The sequence below is a fragment of the Gymnodraco acuticeps genome, unplaced genomic scaffold (assembly GCF_902827175.1).
Source record: "Gymnodraco acuticeps unplaced genomic scaffold, fGymAcu1.1, whole genome shotgun sequence".
NCBI lineage: Eukaryota > Metazoa > Chordata > Actinopteri > Perciformes > Bathydraconidae > Gymnodraco > Gymnodraco acuticeps.
The window spans coordinates 294900-311878 of record NW_022991938.1 but is presented as its reverse complement, the minus strand read 5'-3'; the positions used below and the strand labels follow the sequence as shown (position 1 = coordinate 311878).

The window sequence follows — 16979 nt, the reverse complement described above, 5'->3', positions numbered from 1 at the left end:
CTTTTATCAAGTATCCTCATTTCAGGTGGATTAATCAATATTCAGTGTATCAATACTAATGCAAAATCCCAACATTTAACATTTTACTATAGAGGTATCCTTTGTTGATTTAATATAATTGGATGTATTGCTAACTTTGTCAACAGATGAAAAAAACTGTTATATTTAATTCTCCCATAAATGTGCAATTTTAGCTTTTAACATTTTAAATGTTATGTTCTATCTTTATCGATCATTTGACTTTACTTTCCAAGGTGTTTAGATTATTCGTACAACATTGTTTTTGCTATTATTTGACAAAGAAACACGTGAGAGAATAAGATATACAGGATTAAATGACACGCTGTTAATAGATTGCAACGGTTAGAGAATAGAAAGAAATGAATTATCAGGAGAAATTAATAAAAAATGACATTAATAATTAAATAACATTTCAAAACACTTTTCTATCCGAGCATCTTCTAGGAAAGACATGGTAAGTAAAAAAAAACTTTTAATTAAGCTAAAGAAATATTAGAAAGAAATTAAGAAAGCCTGATTCATTTATTTGTCTTGAAAGACAACGCTCAGTCCAGCAGGTGGCGGTAGTGCGCCTCTGAGCTGCCAACCAACGAAGAAGAAAAAGGAATCTACCCATTGCGCATGCGTGTGGCGTTTACACGTGAAGCAGACAGCATGGCGGAGACAGCAGAAGTTGGGATAGACCGGACCCAGGTAAAAACGGGTTTCTTTGTCCTTTAACACATTTAAACTAATTATAAATATATAGTGTGTTAATAAAAGATTAAATAACCAAATCATTGTTATTATTCGGTTGTAGCACCAAGCTTTCTAGCATTAGTTAGCTTGTTTTCTTTGCTGTTTAGCAACGAAGCTAATTCAAAGCAACATGTCTGGACCTCTTGAAGAAAAATGGAGTCTGTCGGTGGGTTTTCATGGCATTTTATAACTGAATTGGATGTCTCTGCCAGGTGAAAAAGGCCGTCCAGGCTTTGCAGGCTTTCCTGAAAACTAAGTCCACCGGGGACTCGCTGTTCCTGGACGACACTCAGCAGATCAGCCTGCTCTTCACCCTCTGGAAGATCCCCCCGAAAGCACAGACCATCCGCATGTGAGTCCACTGACAGCCATTACAGCTGCCTTCACGCCTAATCTGTTATTTAACAGTCATATCAAGTGACTTTACTGATATTAACTTTATTCCACCCTTTCCCCGTGGCCAGCGGCCTTATAGCCCCGGTTTTACATAACTTAATAACATCTGACTATAACTTCATTTGTAAAGAGTTTTTGAATCAGAAAATGTTAAGAGGTGTTTTTGTATCTGCTCTCTGTGATCCTACCAAGCTCTGATACTTGTATATATATTACTAAATAGCAGATTACTGATCTTAATTTGAAACTTTGTAAATACTTGTTTCCTCTTTAATTAAAATAGAGAGCAATAAATGCCTGGAGGTATTTTCGATAAATGTACAAATCTGCTTTCTGTGTTTTTAATAACCCTCCATACTCATAATACTCTGTGTGTAATTACTAACCCCTTTAGAAAAACATAGACTAACCATTTTAGTTTTGATATGATCAGCACCTTAGCAGCCCGGTTCATTCTGTGAAGTGTTTGAACCGGGCAATATTTGGTGCCATAGAGATTCAATGTAAATCCAGATGGACCTCCTCTACCCGTGGAGCCTGTCTCTACAACTTTGAAACACAACATGTCATGTTCATATTAGATATACCTGCCTTTCTTCTACATGTGCTACAGTGGTTCTTTTCCAGAGCATGGACGGTGTGAATACGTCCTGCTGTTGCTCTCATCGGATGCTCTTTTATTGATAATGTCTTCTCTCCCCCCCCCCTCTCTCAGTCCGTTGCCCCATGGCCAGCGGTCGGACACGGAGGAGGTTTGCCTCTTCACCAGAGACGAGCCCAACATGACCTCAGATCAGACCATCAGGTTTTATAAGAAGCTGCTTGCAGAGAAGGGAGTGAAGAACATCACAGAGGTGAATACCAGTCAGAGAAACACTCAAATAAAGACGGATACTGATTTAGATTATTCCTTCATTACATTGCATTTAGCTGACGCTTTTATCCGGCGACTTACAAAAAGTGCGTTCGACCAAGAAGATACAAACTTGGAGAAAACAGAATCATATAAGTACATCAGGTTTCATAGAGCAAAACATTTCAAGTGCTACTCAACTGGCTTTAGGTAAGCCAGTCCTTTATTAGTATATAAGTGCTTTGTTAATAGTTCTATCGCTCGAAGTGGAGTCGAAAGAGATGAGTTTTCAGTCTGCGCCAGAAGGTGTGTAAGCTATCTGCTGTCCTGATGTCAATGGGGAGCTCATTCCACCATCTTGGAGCCATGACAGCAAACCCACCTCATTACCAGCCGTATTGCATTTACATTTTTATAGGAAAGTTCTAGATTATGGAAGATGTGGATTTTTTTACACCAACACGTCTCGTGGCTGATAACAATAAGACATTAGCCGCTTTCACGCCAGCAAATACAACTTTTCAGAGTTTTACGGGGCGTGGTTTGCAATTCGCCCAGTCAATCGAAATTGGTACTTTTTTCTCCCCAGGATAGTCCCACCTCTCTAGCAGGCACTACACATGGAGGTAAAAGTTCCCTGCACTAAGTACTCTTTTTGGTGTGAACGCACTATCGGAACTAAACGGGGAAAGTACTCCGGTGTGAACGCGCCTATTAAGTTTTGTTTTTGATAATAAAAAAATAAGGAGTTAGTAGCATGTAATGCACACCCAGTGGAAACAAGGCTAAAATGTAACAAGCAAAGATGGATGACTTGTACAATGCCTTAGCTCTGACTTAACAACATTTAACAGACATCACTTCTGTTAACACAACATGGCTTTAATATAATATAAACATTTTCGAAGTTATTACAAACTCAAGATAAATTAGATGGCAAAAAAAACACATCCAACTAACATATTAAACATTGAGCATCCCCCGTTGTTGGTCTACATTGATGTTAACCACCTTCGTGCTGTGTCTTGTTTCAGGTCATCCCGTATAAAGTCCTGAGGACGGAGTACAAACCTCACGAAGCGAAGCGCCGCCTGCTGAGTAACTTCGACATGTTCCTCTCCGACGACCGCGTCCGCCGCCTGCTGCCGTCTCACCTCGGGAAACACTTCTACCTGAGGAAGAGGTAACACCTTCTTACTCATGTTGACAGACTGGAACTCCTTTAATACCTTCATGTTGCAGATGCACGTTTTAACCCTCCTGTTGTCTTCGGGTCAAATCTGACCGATTTACTACTTTCATCAATCATAACTTTTTAGTTTTACATTAGATTGCATTCAGGCTTCATGATATCCTTCACAGGAGACATCTGAACATATACAATGGCTGATCACCACTTTCATTGAGTTTTGGATGATTTAGTCAACTTTGTGACACCATGGTGTTCCGCATAAAGAAAAGGAATTAGTAACCATCCGGATCAGATAAAACACACACACACACACACTCTAGATGTGTTCCTTATGTGCCCACCCCCCATGTGAATCATACCTGACACACACAGAACAATTTGACACATGTCCCGCTCTTATGTGCCCCTCCCCCCACATGGATCACACCTGGCACTCACAACACATGTTCAGTGTCTGTTCTTTGTATATTTACTGCAGTGTTCATGTGTACCAGTAGTCTGATACAATATGTACAGTTTGAAAGGGTGTTAAATGAAATGTGGTGATGATTAATGGTTTTTGTGTTCATGTAATAGCAGTTAAAACAGGACCGGTCAAATTTGACCGCGAACACCAAAGTAAGGGGGGGGGGGGGAAGACAATAGGAGGGTTAAGCGTCTCGGTTAAGCATTTGATTCTTTGTTCTCCTAATGCATTATCTCATTCTTGTTTTTCACAGAGAGCCGCTGTGTGTGAACATGCTGAGCAAAAATCTGGCCAAAGATATTAGTCGAGTGGTCCAGGGCTCCTACCTGAAGGTCACCAACAAGGGCTCCTGCTGGTGAGATCCCCTCTCTCTGATACTAACCCCTGTAACCTTTAGAAAAACATACACTAACAATTATAGTTTTGATATGAACAGCACCTTAGCAGCCCGGTTGATTCTGTGAAGTGTTTGAACCGGACAATATTTGGTGCCATAGGGATTCAACGTAAATCCAGATGGACCTCCTCTACCCGTGGAGCCTGTCTCTACAACTTTGAAACATTAAATACCTGCATTTCTACTGCTTCTACATCATGTCATGTTTCCGCTTCATGGTTCAACTTAACTGGCTCTTTTTTGGTTTTCCAATAAGTAATAATTGTGGTTATTACCTGATACTCTGTTGAAAGGTGGCGTTTAAACCATGCAGAAAACTGATGCCCAAATAAGGCTGTTTGTAAAATGCCAATCTTTGTCGAAAGTGATTATTATTATTCCAATAAACTCAGTATTTTTCTTTGAGAAGCAACTGGTAAAACAATGCAGTACACATCGCCTAACAATTGAGAAAGCACAGATGTTCCTCTGTTTGGGTTACTGGCATCTGAAAGCGGACTGTGGTTGAAATAAGATGTTGAGCCAGACCATGAAGTGGAAATGTGTCTTTGGAGTGCCCCACAGTCCCCTTGCATTATCTAACCTAACTGTCCTGTGTCGCAGCATGGCTCGTATTGCCCACGCCGGCATGACCGCAGACGAGGTGACAGAAAACGTTGAGGCTGCTTTCCAAACGGTGTCGACCAAACTACGCACGGTGAGTCTAACGGCACACGACAGTAGTGTTGCTACTTATGCGAGAATAATTGTGTTTGTTTATGGGTGTTTTACTGCCCCAAACTCTAACATAAATATGTTTGAGTCTAACAACAACATTTATAACAATTTTATAATGTCCTTATTGTGTTGTGCTTCCCACCCGGAGTTATTCAATTTTCAGGTCACCTATTGTGCAAAATCCTCTTCTTCATGTCTCTTCTACATCAACATGTGTCCCCTCTTCTTCATGTCTCTTCTACATCAACATGTGTCTCCTCTTCTTCATGTCTCTTCTACATCAACATGTGTCCCCTCTTCTTCATGTCTCCTCTACATCAACATGTGTCCCCTCTTCTTCATGTCTCTTCTACATCAACATGTGTCCCCTCTTCTTCATGTCTCTTCTACATCAACATGTGTCCCCTCTTCTTCATGTCTCTTCTACATCAACATGTGTCCCCTCTTCTTCATGTCTCTTCTACATCAACATGTGTCCCCTCTTCTTCATGTCTCTTCTACATCAACATGTGTCCCCTCTTCTTCATGTCTCTTCTACATCAACATGTGTCCCCTCTTCTTCATGTCTCTTCTACATCAACATGTGTCCCCTCTTCTCCATGTCTCTTCTACATCAACATGTGTCCCCTCTTCTTCATGTCTCTTCTACATCAACATGTGTCCCCTCTTCTTCATGTCTCTTCTTCATCAACATGTGTCCCCTCTTCTTCATGTCTCTTCTACATCAACATGTGTCCCCTCTTCTTCATGTCTCTTCTACATCAACATGTGTCTCCTCTTCTTCATGTCTCTTCTACATCAACATGTGTCTCCTCTTCTTCATGTCTCTTCTACATCAACATGTGTCCCCTCTTCTTCATGTCTCTTCTACATCAACATGTGTCCCCTCTTCTTCATGTCTCTTCTACATCAACATGTGTCCCCCTCTTCTCCATGTCTCTTCTACATCAACATGTGTCCCCTCTTCTTCATGTCTCTTCTACATCAAACATGTGTCCCCTCTTCTTCATGTCTCTTCTACATCAACATGTGTCCCCTCTTCTTCCATGTCTCTTCTACATCAACATGTGTCCCCTCTTCTCCATGTCTCTTCTACATCAACATGTGTCCCTCTTCTTCATGTCTCTTCTACATCAACATGTGTCCCCTCTTCTTCATGTCTCTTCTACATCAAACATGTGTCCCCTCTTCTTCATGTCTTCTTCTACAATCAACATGTTGTCCCCCTCTTTCTTCCAGTCTCTTCTTCATCAACATGTGGTCCCCTCTTCTTCAGGTCTCTTCTACATCAAATGTGTCCCCTCTTCTTCATGTCTCTTCTACATCAACATGTGTCCCCTCTCTTCATGTCTCTTTTACATAACATGTGTCCCCATCTTCTTCATGTCTCTTCTACATCAACATGTGTCCCTCTTCTTCATGTCTCTTCTACATCAACAGTGTCCCTCTTCTTCATGTCTCTTCTACATCAACATGTGTCCCCCTCTTCTTCCATGTCTCTTCTACATCAAACATGTGTACCTCTTCTTCATGTCTCTTCTACATCAACATGTGTCCCCTCTTCTTAATGTCTCTTCTACATCAACATGTGTCCCCTCTTCTTCATGTCTCATTCTAAATCACATGTGTCCCCTTCTTCATGTCTCTTCTACATCAACATGTGTCCCCTCTTCTTCAGTCTCTTCTACATCAACATGTGTCCCCTCTTCTTCCTGTCTCTTCTACATCAACATGTGTCCCCTCTTCTTCATGTCTCTTCTACATCAGCATGTGTCCCCTCTTCTTCATGTCTCTTCTACATCAACATGTGTCCCCTCTTCTTCCTGTCTCTTCTACATCAACATGTGTCCCTCTTCTCCATGTCCTCTTCTACATCAACATGTGTCCCCTCTTCTTCATGTCTCTTCTACATCAACATGTGTCCCCTCTTCTTCATGTCTCTTCTTCATCAACATGTGTCCCCTCTTCTTCATGTCTCTTCTACATCAACATGTGTCCCCTCTTCTTCACGTCTCTTCTACATCAACACGTGTCCCCTCTTCTCACGTCTCTTCTACATCAACATGTGTCCCCCTCTTCTTCATGTCTCTTCTACATCAACATGTGTCCCCCTCTTCCTCATGTCTCTTCTACATCAACATGTGTCCCCTCTTCTTCATGTCTCTTCTACATCAACATGTGTCCCCTCTTCTTCATGTCTCTTCTACATCAACATGTGTCCCCTCTTCTTCATGTCTCTTCTACATCAACATGTGTCCCCTCTGTGGAAAGAGACTCTGAAAGTCTCAGGAACAAAGATTCTCTCTCTTTTTGATCCATTTCTATAAAAACCTGTCTGAAAATGAGCTGATCAGATTTTGGCTACTTTATGATGTCATAACGATGTGTTGTCTTGTGTAACCATTAGCCAATCAGCAACCAAGGTAACCCCCCCCCCCCCCCCCTTATCACCTGAATCTCCTCCTAGAGCACCATTGAGTTCTTTGTAACCAAATCTCTCTCAGAGGGGCGTGGGGAGGGGCTCCTTATTTTCATCTAAAGTAACAGACAGAGAATCAGCACTTTGGAAACAGGGCTGAAACAGAGGGGATTATGGGTAATGCTGCCATGATCTGTTTGGTGTTTCAGCCAATCAGAGACAGGTTCTGTATATATCTGAGACCTGTGATATATTGATGAAGAACAGTATAATAGGGGACCTTTTTAAAAGGCGTTTTCCAGCCACTTTATCCCACCTCAAACTCTAATATATCTTTGTATGTCTCTGAACAGAAAGGACCTGTGATAAAGCTGGTTCACATCAAGACTCAGATGTCTGTAGCGCTGCCCCTCTACACCTCCAACCTGAACCACCTCACTGCGCTGGACGAGGATCAGAAACTGACAGAGACCGCCAAGCAAGAGGTGAGGAGAACTCATCAGACTCAAATACAAACTCCTGTGCCTCACCCCGTCTTTAAAGAATCTGTAAATAACCAGCGGCTGTGTTTGTGATTCTCAGGCTGCGGCTAAAAAGCTGGCAAAGAAAAACAAGAAGACAGAGGACGTGAAGAAAAGCGAGGGGACGGGGGAAGAAATCCCACAGCTGGTTCCCATGGGAACACCAAGCAAGAAGCCCAAACTGGAGGTCAGTGCTGCTCGATAGAGAGGTCCAGGAATGAGTCCTAAAACCCAGGAGTGTGTTAGCATTTTACCATGGGTTAGAGGCCTGAAATGAGGTCCGTGGTTAACACGAGAGGAAGGGGTTTCCCCAATTTTTATATATAAAATGTGTCAGTAAACTCCCCACTCGTGAATATCCAAAGCTTCTTAGTGGCTTAAAAACTGCGGTTGCTAACAAATGCCTAAATGAGACGACTAAACGTTGAACATTAGCCACCTTTAGCTTAGCGGTGGTGAAGTGAAGTCATGTGACCGTGCTGTAGTTAATTTTAAAGCTTGACGTTAGCTTTTTACATCTTGCATTTACAAACATCGTAAAGCGTTGTTAATTTGTGGAGATTTTCCAGCTGAATAAAACATAAGCACTAGGGATCGCCGATCGAGTGAGCGGGGGCTATGGGGATCTTCCATTTAAAGCAGTGTTTCTCAAACTTTTTCATACCAAGGACCACTTAACCAATAAAAAAACACTCGCGGACCACCGAACTCCACAGATTTCCAAAAACACATCGTTTTTCTAGAACAGATTACAAATCGCTTGAAAGTGAAACTTAAGCTCCCTCCATTGCGGAGATATTCCCGCGAGAGTGCGGAAAACTTACATTTATCTATTTCAATTGTGAAATGTTACCAATATACTCACGGGCCACTAGGGGGCGCTCACTGACCACCAGTGGTCCACGGACCACACTTTGAGAAGCACTGATTTAAAGTGATGTTTAAAACTCAGTTAATGGGGCTCATAGTATAGTATTCGTTTATTTGTCCCCGAGGGGAAAATGGGTTGCAGCGCATCACAAAGGCATTTAAAAAAGACAAGACAATACATCACTGACAACAACATAGACACAGATTAAAACCAGATATCGGCAGACATGACAAGGGGCCGGCCCTCATTTGTGAAATAGGGGGGACAGGGCCAGACCAGCTGGGTACAGTGCGTCCTAGCCATCATTCACTGGAGCTTCCACAAACAACAACCAACATAATTATTACATTCAAATGAAGTACATTATTCAAGTTTACATTAACTTTGGAGAATAACACGGGAGAGGGAGCAATGCTAACCTCCGGGTCGGCTCGTGAGAAAGCATCACTCTATTTGAATACTGATTTTAAATATGTAATCCGACTCATTTTCTTTGTTTCTTTTGCAGAAGACGCCCAAGAAGAAGCAGCTGGAGAAGGCGCCCACGACGGCTGGTGGGAAGAAAGGAAGAAAACCACAAAACAAAATGAACAAGAAGGGTGGCAAGGGCGAGTCCAAAGGGAAGAGGAGAGTGCCCAAATTGAAATGATTCTCCTCTTCACACGTTACCTTCAACATGGACATTTTACTCAGAACACAGGACCAGATGGCTCACACTGGTTCATATATATTCAGTCTGTTTCGTTATGCCTGGATGATGCAGAACATAAAGTTGATTATCTGAAATGAACTTGGCTCTGTTGTGTTTCTCAAATATAGCCCTCCAACAAAAGGCTTTTCACTGGAAGACAGAGCTAATGCTAACAATGGCTCTGTGTACTTGTGGGCATCAATAATCCCTTCCATGGAACTAGTGAAGCTTAAAGGGAATGCAGCCTTTCATTGACATAATGAAGAAAGCATTTCACAATTTTGGAAGTCGTTTTTGCAACTTCCATGTGGAAAATAAAAAAGTGTTTTGCTCAGTATCGGTTATTCTGTTAGGGTTGTTGCTGGGTGAGTATGTTCCCTAAATCAACAAATGATTGTTTACCTTGGCTTTTACATCCAACACCTTTTCTAACTCATCTAAATGTATGTGAAAAGCAGCTAACGGTAATATCCTAATGCCATATTACAGATGACAAGCAAAAAGTTGTTAAGCATTATGTGAATTAAAATATTTGTGACCCTTGCGTATCGTGACGTTTTACTCGTGTTTTTATTATTGTCACTACTGGGGGAGGGCTTCACGTGCATTTATATCCAGTCGCTATTTTAAACTATGAAAAAGGCCTTTTAGAAATCCTTCTGATGTCCTGTGATTATTCATGTAGAGTTTAGATTATTTTCAAAACTTAAAGGTGGGGTAGGTAATTCACTTCAGAAACGCTTTTTGTTATATTCCATGGAATGCTCTTAACATCCCGATAGCAATAAATATAAAACTGTCATCAGTGGAAGCCGTGGCGCTGTAACAAGCACGACCAATCATCTGAGCCGGCCCGGCTAAAGTAACTGGATGGCCTACCTGCCTGTCAGCCTTCCATCTCGTGCACAAACGTATCTCGTGCCCTCATTGTTATGTGCGCGTTCGTGGGTAGGTAAGAATGGAGAAACCAGCTCGAGTGCGCTAGAATTTGAAAGTATGCAGCCGGAACAAAATCTGCCACTTCCTCACAGAGCCCCTCTTCCAACACACGAACGCGCACATGACCAATGAGGGCACGAGATAAGTGTTTAAGGAGTCCTTTGACTTTTGTACTTGTTTGTACTTTGTAAGAAGTTTTTTTTTATACTAATATGTCTGTAATTCTACTTAGGCGTGTAACACAGTATGTTCACAGTTAAGCATCGCTACTTATAATTAAGAGTACACTATCTTCTTCCCCCTCTGGGTGTCGGTGGGTCGACTAGAATTACAGTCACGGTTCCTGAGCACAGAGAGACTCATCCTGCAGACCCTCTTCATCACAGAGAGAGGATATACAGCTGCTCTGTGTGACTGCAGAGAGGATGCACTGACTCAGGGGATCAGCATCACAGATCTGGGGGTAGGAAAGCATTCATTAAATTGATAGTTATTTCTGCAGACTGAAAACCCACCTCTATAGACGGCACGTGCTTTAATTTGCCTCCTTATGGTTGTTTTGGACTGAACCAAAAACATATTGCTTACTAAAACGAAACGGTGTAAGGTAGTTATCTACTATTATGTACTTATGCATGCTAGTAATTCATGTTTAACACACACGCATGCAGGCACACAACCATTTGATGATCTTGTCACAGGACTACAGACTTCATATTGGACAACATCAACATACGTATTTCCGAGCTATCATTACGCATGCATTTGTGAAAAAAGGGCATTATTTATCTAATTCAATAGTTATATCTGCACACTACATTCTCACCGCTAGCAGCTTCTTGGAAATTAATATAAAGAAGAAAATATATTTATTTAGCATTTTAAATTCCCTATCTGAAGCTAACATACTTCAGTTAGCACCTTTATGGCTGAGCATAAGTTGTGCTCTTGTGTTGAAGCCGGCTCTCAGATTGCACTCACAAACAGTTAAAACCCTCGTTTGAAGACAGCCATGGAGGAGTTTGAAGAAGACTCGTTTCCAGAAGCCTCCGGGAGTCAGAGGCTGTTTCCAGACCCTTCAGGGGCCTCAGGCTGGGCCCATCTGCATAAAGCTATCATCGTGCTGGTGATGGGGTTTCTGATGTGTGCAGTGGGGGGGCTCCTCTTCCTGCTGCTCTGTCTGGGGGTGACGGAGGGCCCCCCCGCCCCGTGGCCTCCGCCTGCCTCTCTTTAGGGCTGCTGCTGGGGCTGATGGGCCTGGTGTGGATCCCCGTACTGAAGGAGAAGCAGAGGAGGAAGGGGTACTGCCAGGCGGCGTGGAAACAAGGGACTCTGATGAGGATTTAAAGGTCTCCTATCATGCAAAATCCTCTTCTTCATGTCTCTCCTACATCAACACGTGTCCCCTCTTCTTCATGTCTCTTCTACATCAACATGTGTCCCCTCTTCTTCATGTCTCTTCCACATCAACACGTGTCCCCTCTTCTTCATGTCTCTTCTACATCAACATGTGTCCCCTCTTCTTCATGTCTCTTCTACATCAACATGTGTCCCCTCTTCCTCATGTCTCTTCTACATCAACATGTGTCCCCTCTTCTTCATGTCTCTTCTACATCAACATGTGTCCCCTCTTCTCCATGTTTCTTCTACATCAACATGTGTCCCCTCTTCTTCATGTCTCTTCTACATCAACATGTGTCCCCTCTTCTTCACGTCTCTTCTACATCAACACGTGTCCCCTCTTCTCCATGTCTCTTCTACATCAACATGTGTCCCCTCTTCTTCATGTCTCTTCTACATCAACATGTGTCCCCTCTTCTTCATGTCTCTTCTACATCAACACGTGTCCCGTCTTCTCCATGTCTCTTCTACATCAACATGTGTCCCCTCTTCTTCATGTCTCTTCTACATCAACACGTGTCCCCTCTTCTTCATGTCTCTTCTACATCAACACGTGTCCCCTCTTCTCCATGTCTCTTCTTCATCAACATGTGTCCCCTCTTCTTCATGTCTCTTCTACATCAACACGTGTCCCCTCTTCTTCATGTCTCTTCTACATCAACACGTGTCCCCTCTTCTTCATGTCTCTTCTACATCAACACGTGTCCCCTCTTCTTCATGTCTCTTCTACATCAACACGTGTCCCCTCTTCTCCATGTCTCTTCTTCATCAACATGTGTCCCCTCTTCTTCATGTCTCTTCTACATCAACACGTGTCCCCTCTTCTTCATGTCTCTTCTACATCAACACGTGTCCCCTCTTCTTCATGTCTCTTCTACATCAACACGTGTCCCCTCTTCTTCATGTCTCTTCTACATCAACACGTGTCCCCTCTTCTTCATGTCTCTTCTACATCAACATGTGTCCCCTCTTCTTCATGTCTCTTCTACATCAACATGTGTCCCCTCTTCTTCATGTCTCTTCTACATCAACATGTGTCCCCTCTGTGGAAAGAGATTCTGAAAGTTTCGGGAAAAAAGATTCTCTCTCTTTTTGTCCTGATCCATTTATATAAAAACCTATCCACTTTATGATGTCATAATGTTTGTTTGTCTTGAGTAACCATTAGCCAATCACCAACCAAGGTAACCCCCCCCCCCCCACCTTATCACCTGAATCTCCTCCTAGAGCACCATTAGGCGCTTTCACACCAAGTACTCTTCAGTTCTCATGAACTAAGTACAGATCGCGTTCACACCGGAATAAGTTCCCTGAGGGAATATATATATCTGAGACCTATAATAAAGTAATGAAAAACAGTATATTAGGGAACCTTTAAAGGTCTCCTATCTTGTAAAAGTCCCTTTTTGATGTATTTTATACATAACTCTGTGTCCCCGGTGTGTCAGGGAATTCACAAAGCGTCAGAAAACAAAACCCTCTCTCTTTTCCTCCGTACACACATCTCTAAAAACGGAGGTACAACGGAACGGATCCAGATTGGCTGCCGTCTTAATGATGCAACTGCTTCGTTTTTATTATAGTGAAATATCTGATGTGGCTCTTTCTGATAATGAGTCATGTAATGGAGTTACAACACACACACACACACACACACACACACACACACACACACACACACACACACACACACACACACACACACACACACACACACACACACACACACACACACACACACACACACACACACACACACACACACACACACACACACACACACACACACACACACATCTCCAGTCTTGTAATTGGATGTCAAAATACTTCCATTTCGAAACAGTTAATCCATTTTAGAGTAAAACAAATAATGTGTATTTACATTTTGTTCATCTGACTCTCTTTAAAGCCTCCCTGTGCCCCTCCCCCCTCCCTGTGTGAACTCCTCTGCTGATAACCCCTGCCGAACATTGAACTTTGACCACAGCCGGCTGTTTCATGAGAGGAAAACACACCACTGTCCTGTAGCGCGCACACACATACACACACACACACACACACACACACACACACACACATCTGGATTACACTCTGGGAACTGGATCTGGTTTCTGGAGGATCTCCACATGTCTACACCTGTGCAGCTGGAGCCGGTCATGGAGAGGACTTATGAGGGAGTGGGCCGCTGTAAATGCTCCTTCTGGTTCGCTGTGGCTCATGATATTCTGGGAACTTTCCTCATGCTGGTGGGGGTGTTCGGAGGGCTGGTCGTCCACGATCTGTTCATCTACGGCGGGGGCATCATCATCTTCCTCAGCCTCATCTGGTGGGTGTTCTGGTACTCTGGGAATATAGAAGTGCCCCCCGAGGAGCTGGAGGACGACGTGGGTTTGATCAAGCTGAGGAACCGGGGGCTGGGTCGGGCCGTGAGGCAGATGTCGGACAGATTCTCCTCCACGGTCAGAAACTCTTTCAGGAGGAACAGACCTTCAAACACTGAGGTGTCGCTGTCCACCGTCTTTGAAAGCAACATGTCTTCTCCGTCCACATCTCCGTCTAAATACCTTGAGAGGGACACATTATCAATATGAACCTAAATGACTCTGAACTTGGACTTATTTGCTTCCTTTTTGCACGTGAAAGAGATTTTGTGTGTGTGTGTTTGCTCTGCATACACGCTCCTGTAATGATTAGACAACACTGATGTCTTGTCTAGATAACATCCGTTTCAAGCTGATAAGATGTACACTTTGCACACTACAACAACATCAGTCATATCTGTCAATATTTTAGTTGATTCTTGAATCTTGGTGACTATAAATAGAAAATAAAAGTTATATTAAGAGATTTGTTATGGTGAAGCTTTTCTTTTGGATAAAATGTTACCGGAATATTTGAAGCTGCCTTTTTGCAGCAGTGTGCATTTAACCAACACAGCAACAATAACACAGTTTTTACTTATTTATTTTATGCATAATGGTATTCATCCTTTATAATCTCACCTGCTTTATAAATACAGTTATCTATATTGCAGTGATTTTGTCATTAATGTTCTGCTTTTGCCATTGCTTTACCGATGTATTTGTGTGGTTACATTACGTCACTTGTTGATTGATTGATACATTTATTAATTTCCCTAAATTATTTATTTATAATCTGCAATAATTATAATTTGTCTGCATTATTATTGATATTATTAGTATTATTAATCTGCTTTACCTGTTGATTGACATATATACACACATATATATGCATACTCAGTACTGTGGGCAATCCCCACATGATTTGGGGTGAAGTGTCTTGCCCAGGGACACAACGACATGCTGACTGCAGTGGGGTTTGAACCTGTCCCCCTGATCTGAACACCAACACACAACCCACTGCGCCACATGCCTCCACAGTTGAAATCACATGCAGTGTTTTCAATTGCCTTCAAAGGTTTACAACAGCTACAGTGCATAGATAACACATGTAGTTTGTGCTTTAAATGTGTAAAACATTCATGGCATGAACAAAGACAGAGCTGACTAAAGCATAGTATGAAAATAGCTATCAGATAAAAAGTGCCCAAACTTCTTTCAGGGTTAAGTGTCCAATTGTTAGCATGCAAGTAAAGTAATCTGGAGTTATCTAAATATATCTTAATCTGTTTGTGATCCTCTAATAAAATTGCACCACACACACACACACACACACACACACACACACACACACACACACACACACACACACACACACACACACACACACACACACACACACACACACACACACACACACACACACACACACACACACACACACGCACACGCACACACCACGCAGGTGAACAGGATTATAATGAGTGCCGCCCATATCCATGTGACCCAAGCCAACCAATCAATAGTGATTAAACAAATACCTTATATTAAAACAAACGCATTACTTTATACGTTTCATGGCTCCGACAGTCTTTAAAACAGTCTTTCAGAATGTCTTGACTTGACTATACTTATTGTTGTGTGTCTGTGCAAAGATGTCACTGGAAAAGTGTTTTCACATTTTAAATCTAACATCTTAGACTTCACCCACAAGGTCTCTCTCTCACACACTCACACACTCTCACACACACACACACACACACACACACACACACACACACACACACACACACACACACACACACACACACACACACACACACACACACACACACACACACACACACACACACACACACACACACACACACACACACACACACACACACACACACACAGTACACTTTAGATTAGATATGACCAAAGTGATCAGAGTGCAGATTTAACGGATGATTCTCAGGTCATCTGGTCGAGTGATAATTAGAGTTATCTGATCGAGTTGTAAAGGAAAGAGCATCATGTCTGTTCTATAACATAAACTACTTTGTTCTGCAGGGTTTCATTTGATTTGCAGGACTCTTTCTGAGCTTGATGAGTGTGTGTTTACACAATAGCAAAATAGTTGAGGTTGATGGAAATGTCAATCGTTTTTTGAACAAATTGAAATTGAACCTGATAAAAAGGGTATGGGAATTTGCCCTGGGCGTGATCCTGAGCCAAAGGTCTCTCTCTCACACACACACACACACACACACACACACACACACACACACACACACACACACACACACACACACACACACACACACACACACACACACACACACACACACACACACACACACACACACACACACACACACACACACACACACACACACACACACACACACACACACACACACACACACACACACACACACACACACCATGAATGTATAATACTTACTTTTACCACAAGAGGTCAGGAGTGTGTTTGTGTGATTTCATTTTATTGAAAAATGATTTAAATAACAATTGTGATTTTTGCATTGTGTTTCTACAATAAATGGTAACTGATTGTCATGCTAAGAATATGTTTTGTTGCATGTTATAATTTTTTTGGGGACAATATTCACACTCACTCACACTGGCTTTGATTGCTTTGTCAAAAGTTAGTAAAAATAATGCAATATTCTTAAATGAAATCCTATCAGTTTATTGCAATACTTATTTAATTTCCATTAAATGCATAATTAGCTGCATCCATATTCGGACATACAGTTTTCTTTTCTTGACTACAATATAGAAATAAAGTCATTTTTTCGAATGAAAATGCGCCTAAAATGTATTAATATTTCTTTAACCACCGGAAATACACAGACACATTGAGGATCAAATGTCTTGTTATAAAGATTCTGCATTTAAAATGTTATTTTGTAGTTTCACAACACTTTTACCAACAAACTACAACTCCCATCATGCATTTCCGGTCATATGACGGCTGTATGTTGTGTC

General features: G+C 42.0%; 2 protein-coding genes and 2 non-coding genes across 5 annotated transcripts; all 4 read left to right on the top strand.

Moving 5' to 3' along the window:
* The first annotated feature begins 613 nt into the window (after positions 1 to 613).
* rsl1d1 (ribosomal L1 domain containing 1) lies at positions 614 to 9826 on the top strand. 2 transcript variants are annotated; one of them, XM_034200422.1, is made up of 9 exons: positions 614 to 714; positions 972 to 1111; positions 1871 to 2009; positions 3043 to 3191; positions 3920 to 4021; positions 4667 to 4760; positions 7553 to 7684; positions 7782 to 7907; positions 9103 to 9826. In XM_034200422.1, the coding sequence occupies exons 1-9, from the start codon at positions 643 to 645 to the stop codon at positions 9238 to 9240; spliced, it is 1092 nt and encodes a 363-aa protein (XP_034056313.1). In that variant the 5' UTR covers positions 614 to 642; the 3' UTR covers positions 9241 to 9826. The 2 variants fall into 2 exon arrangements, with proteins under 2 accessions (XP_034056313.1, XP_034056312.1); XM_034200421.1 differs by having other exon boundaries at positions 9100 to 9826.
* LOC117535830 lies at positions 1588 to 1717 on the top strand. The gene has a single exon (XR_004567460.1). It is a non-coding gene; the product is annotated as a small nucleolar RNA SNORA55 (small nucleolar RNA).
* On the top strand, positions 4102 to 4231 carry LOC117535831. The gene has a single exon (XR_004567461.1). It is a non-coding gene; the product is annotated as a small nucleolar RNA SNORA55 (small nucleolar RNA).
* Positions 9827 to 13672: 3846 nt separating the features above from the next.
* On the top strand, positions 13673 to 14650 carry LOC117535822 (transmembrane protein 238-like). The gene has a single exon (XM_034200411.1). It carries the CDS (start codon positions 13749 to 13751, stop codon positions 14211 to 14213), a length of 465 nt encoding a protein of 154 aa, XP_034056302.1. The 5' UTR covers positions 13673 to 13748; the 3' UTR covers positions 14214 to 14650.
* Positions 14651 to 16979: the final 2329 nt, after the last annotated feature.

Excerpts from the sequence above, each read along its gene's own strand:
- rsl1d1 (XM_034200421.1), top strand. The coding sequence starts at position 643 with ATGCGTGTGGCGTTTACACGTGAAGCAGACAGCATGGCGGAGACAGCA. Across the intron at positions 715-971 it reads TTGGGATAGACCGGACCCAG|GTGAAAAAGGCCGTCCAGGC; the intron begins GTAAAAACGGGT and ends TGTCTCTGCCAG. Across the intron at positions 4,022-4,666 it reads ACCAACAAGGGCTCCTGCTG|CATGGCTCGTATTGCCCACG; the intron begins GTGAGATCCCCT and ends CCTGTGTCGCAG.
- LOC117535822 (XM_034200411.1), top strand. The coding sequence starts at position 13,749 with ATGTCTACACCTGTGCAGCTGGAGCCGGTCATGGAGAGGACTTATGAG.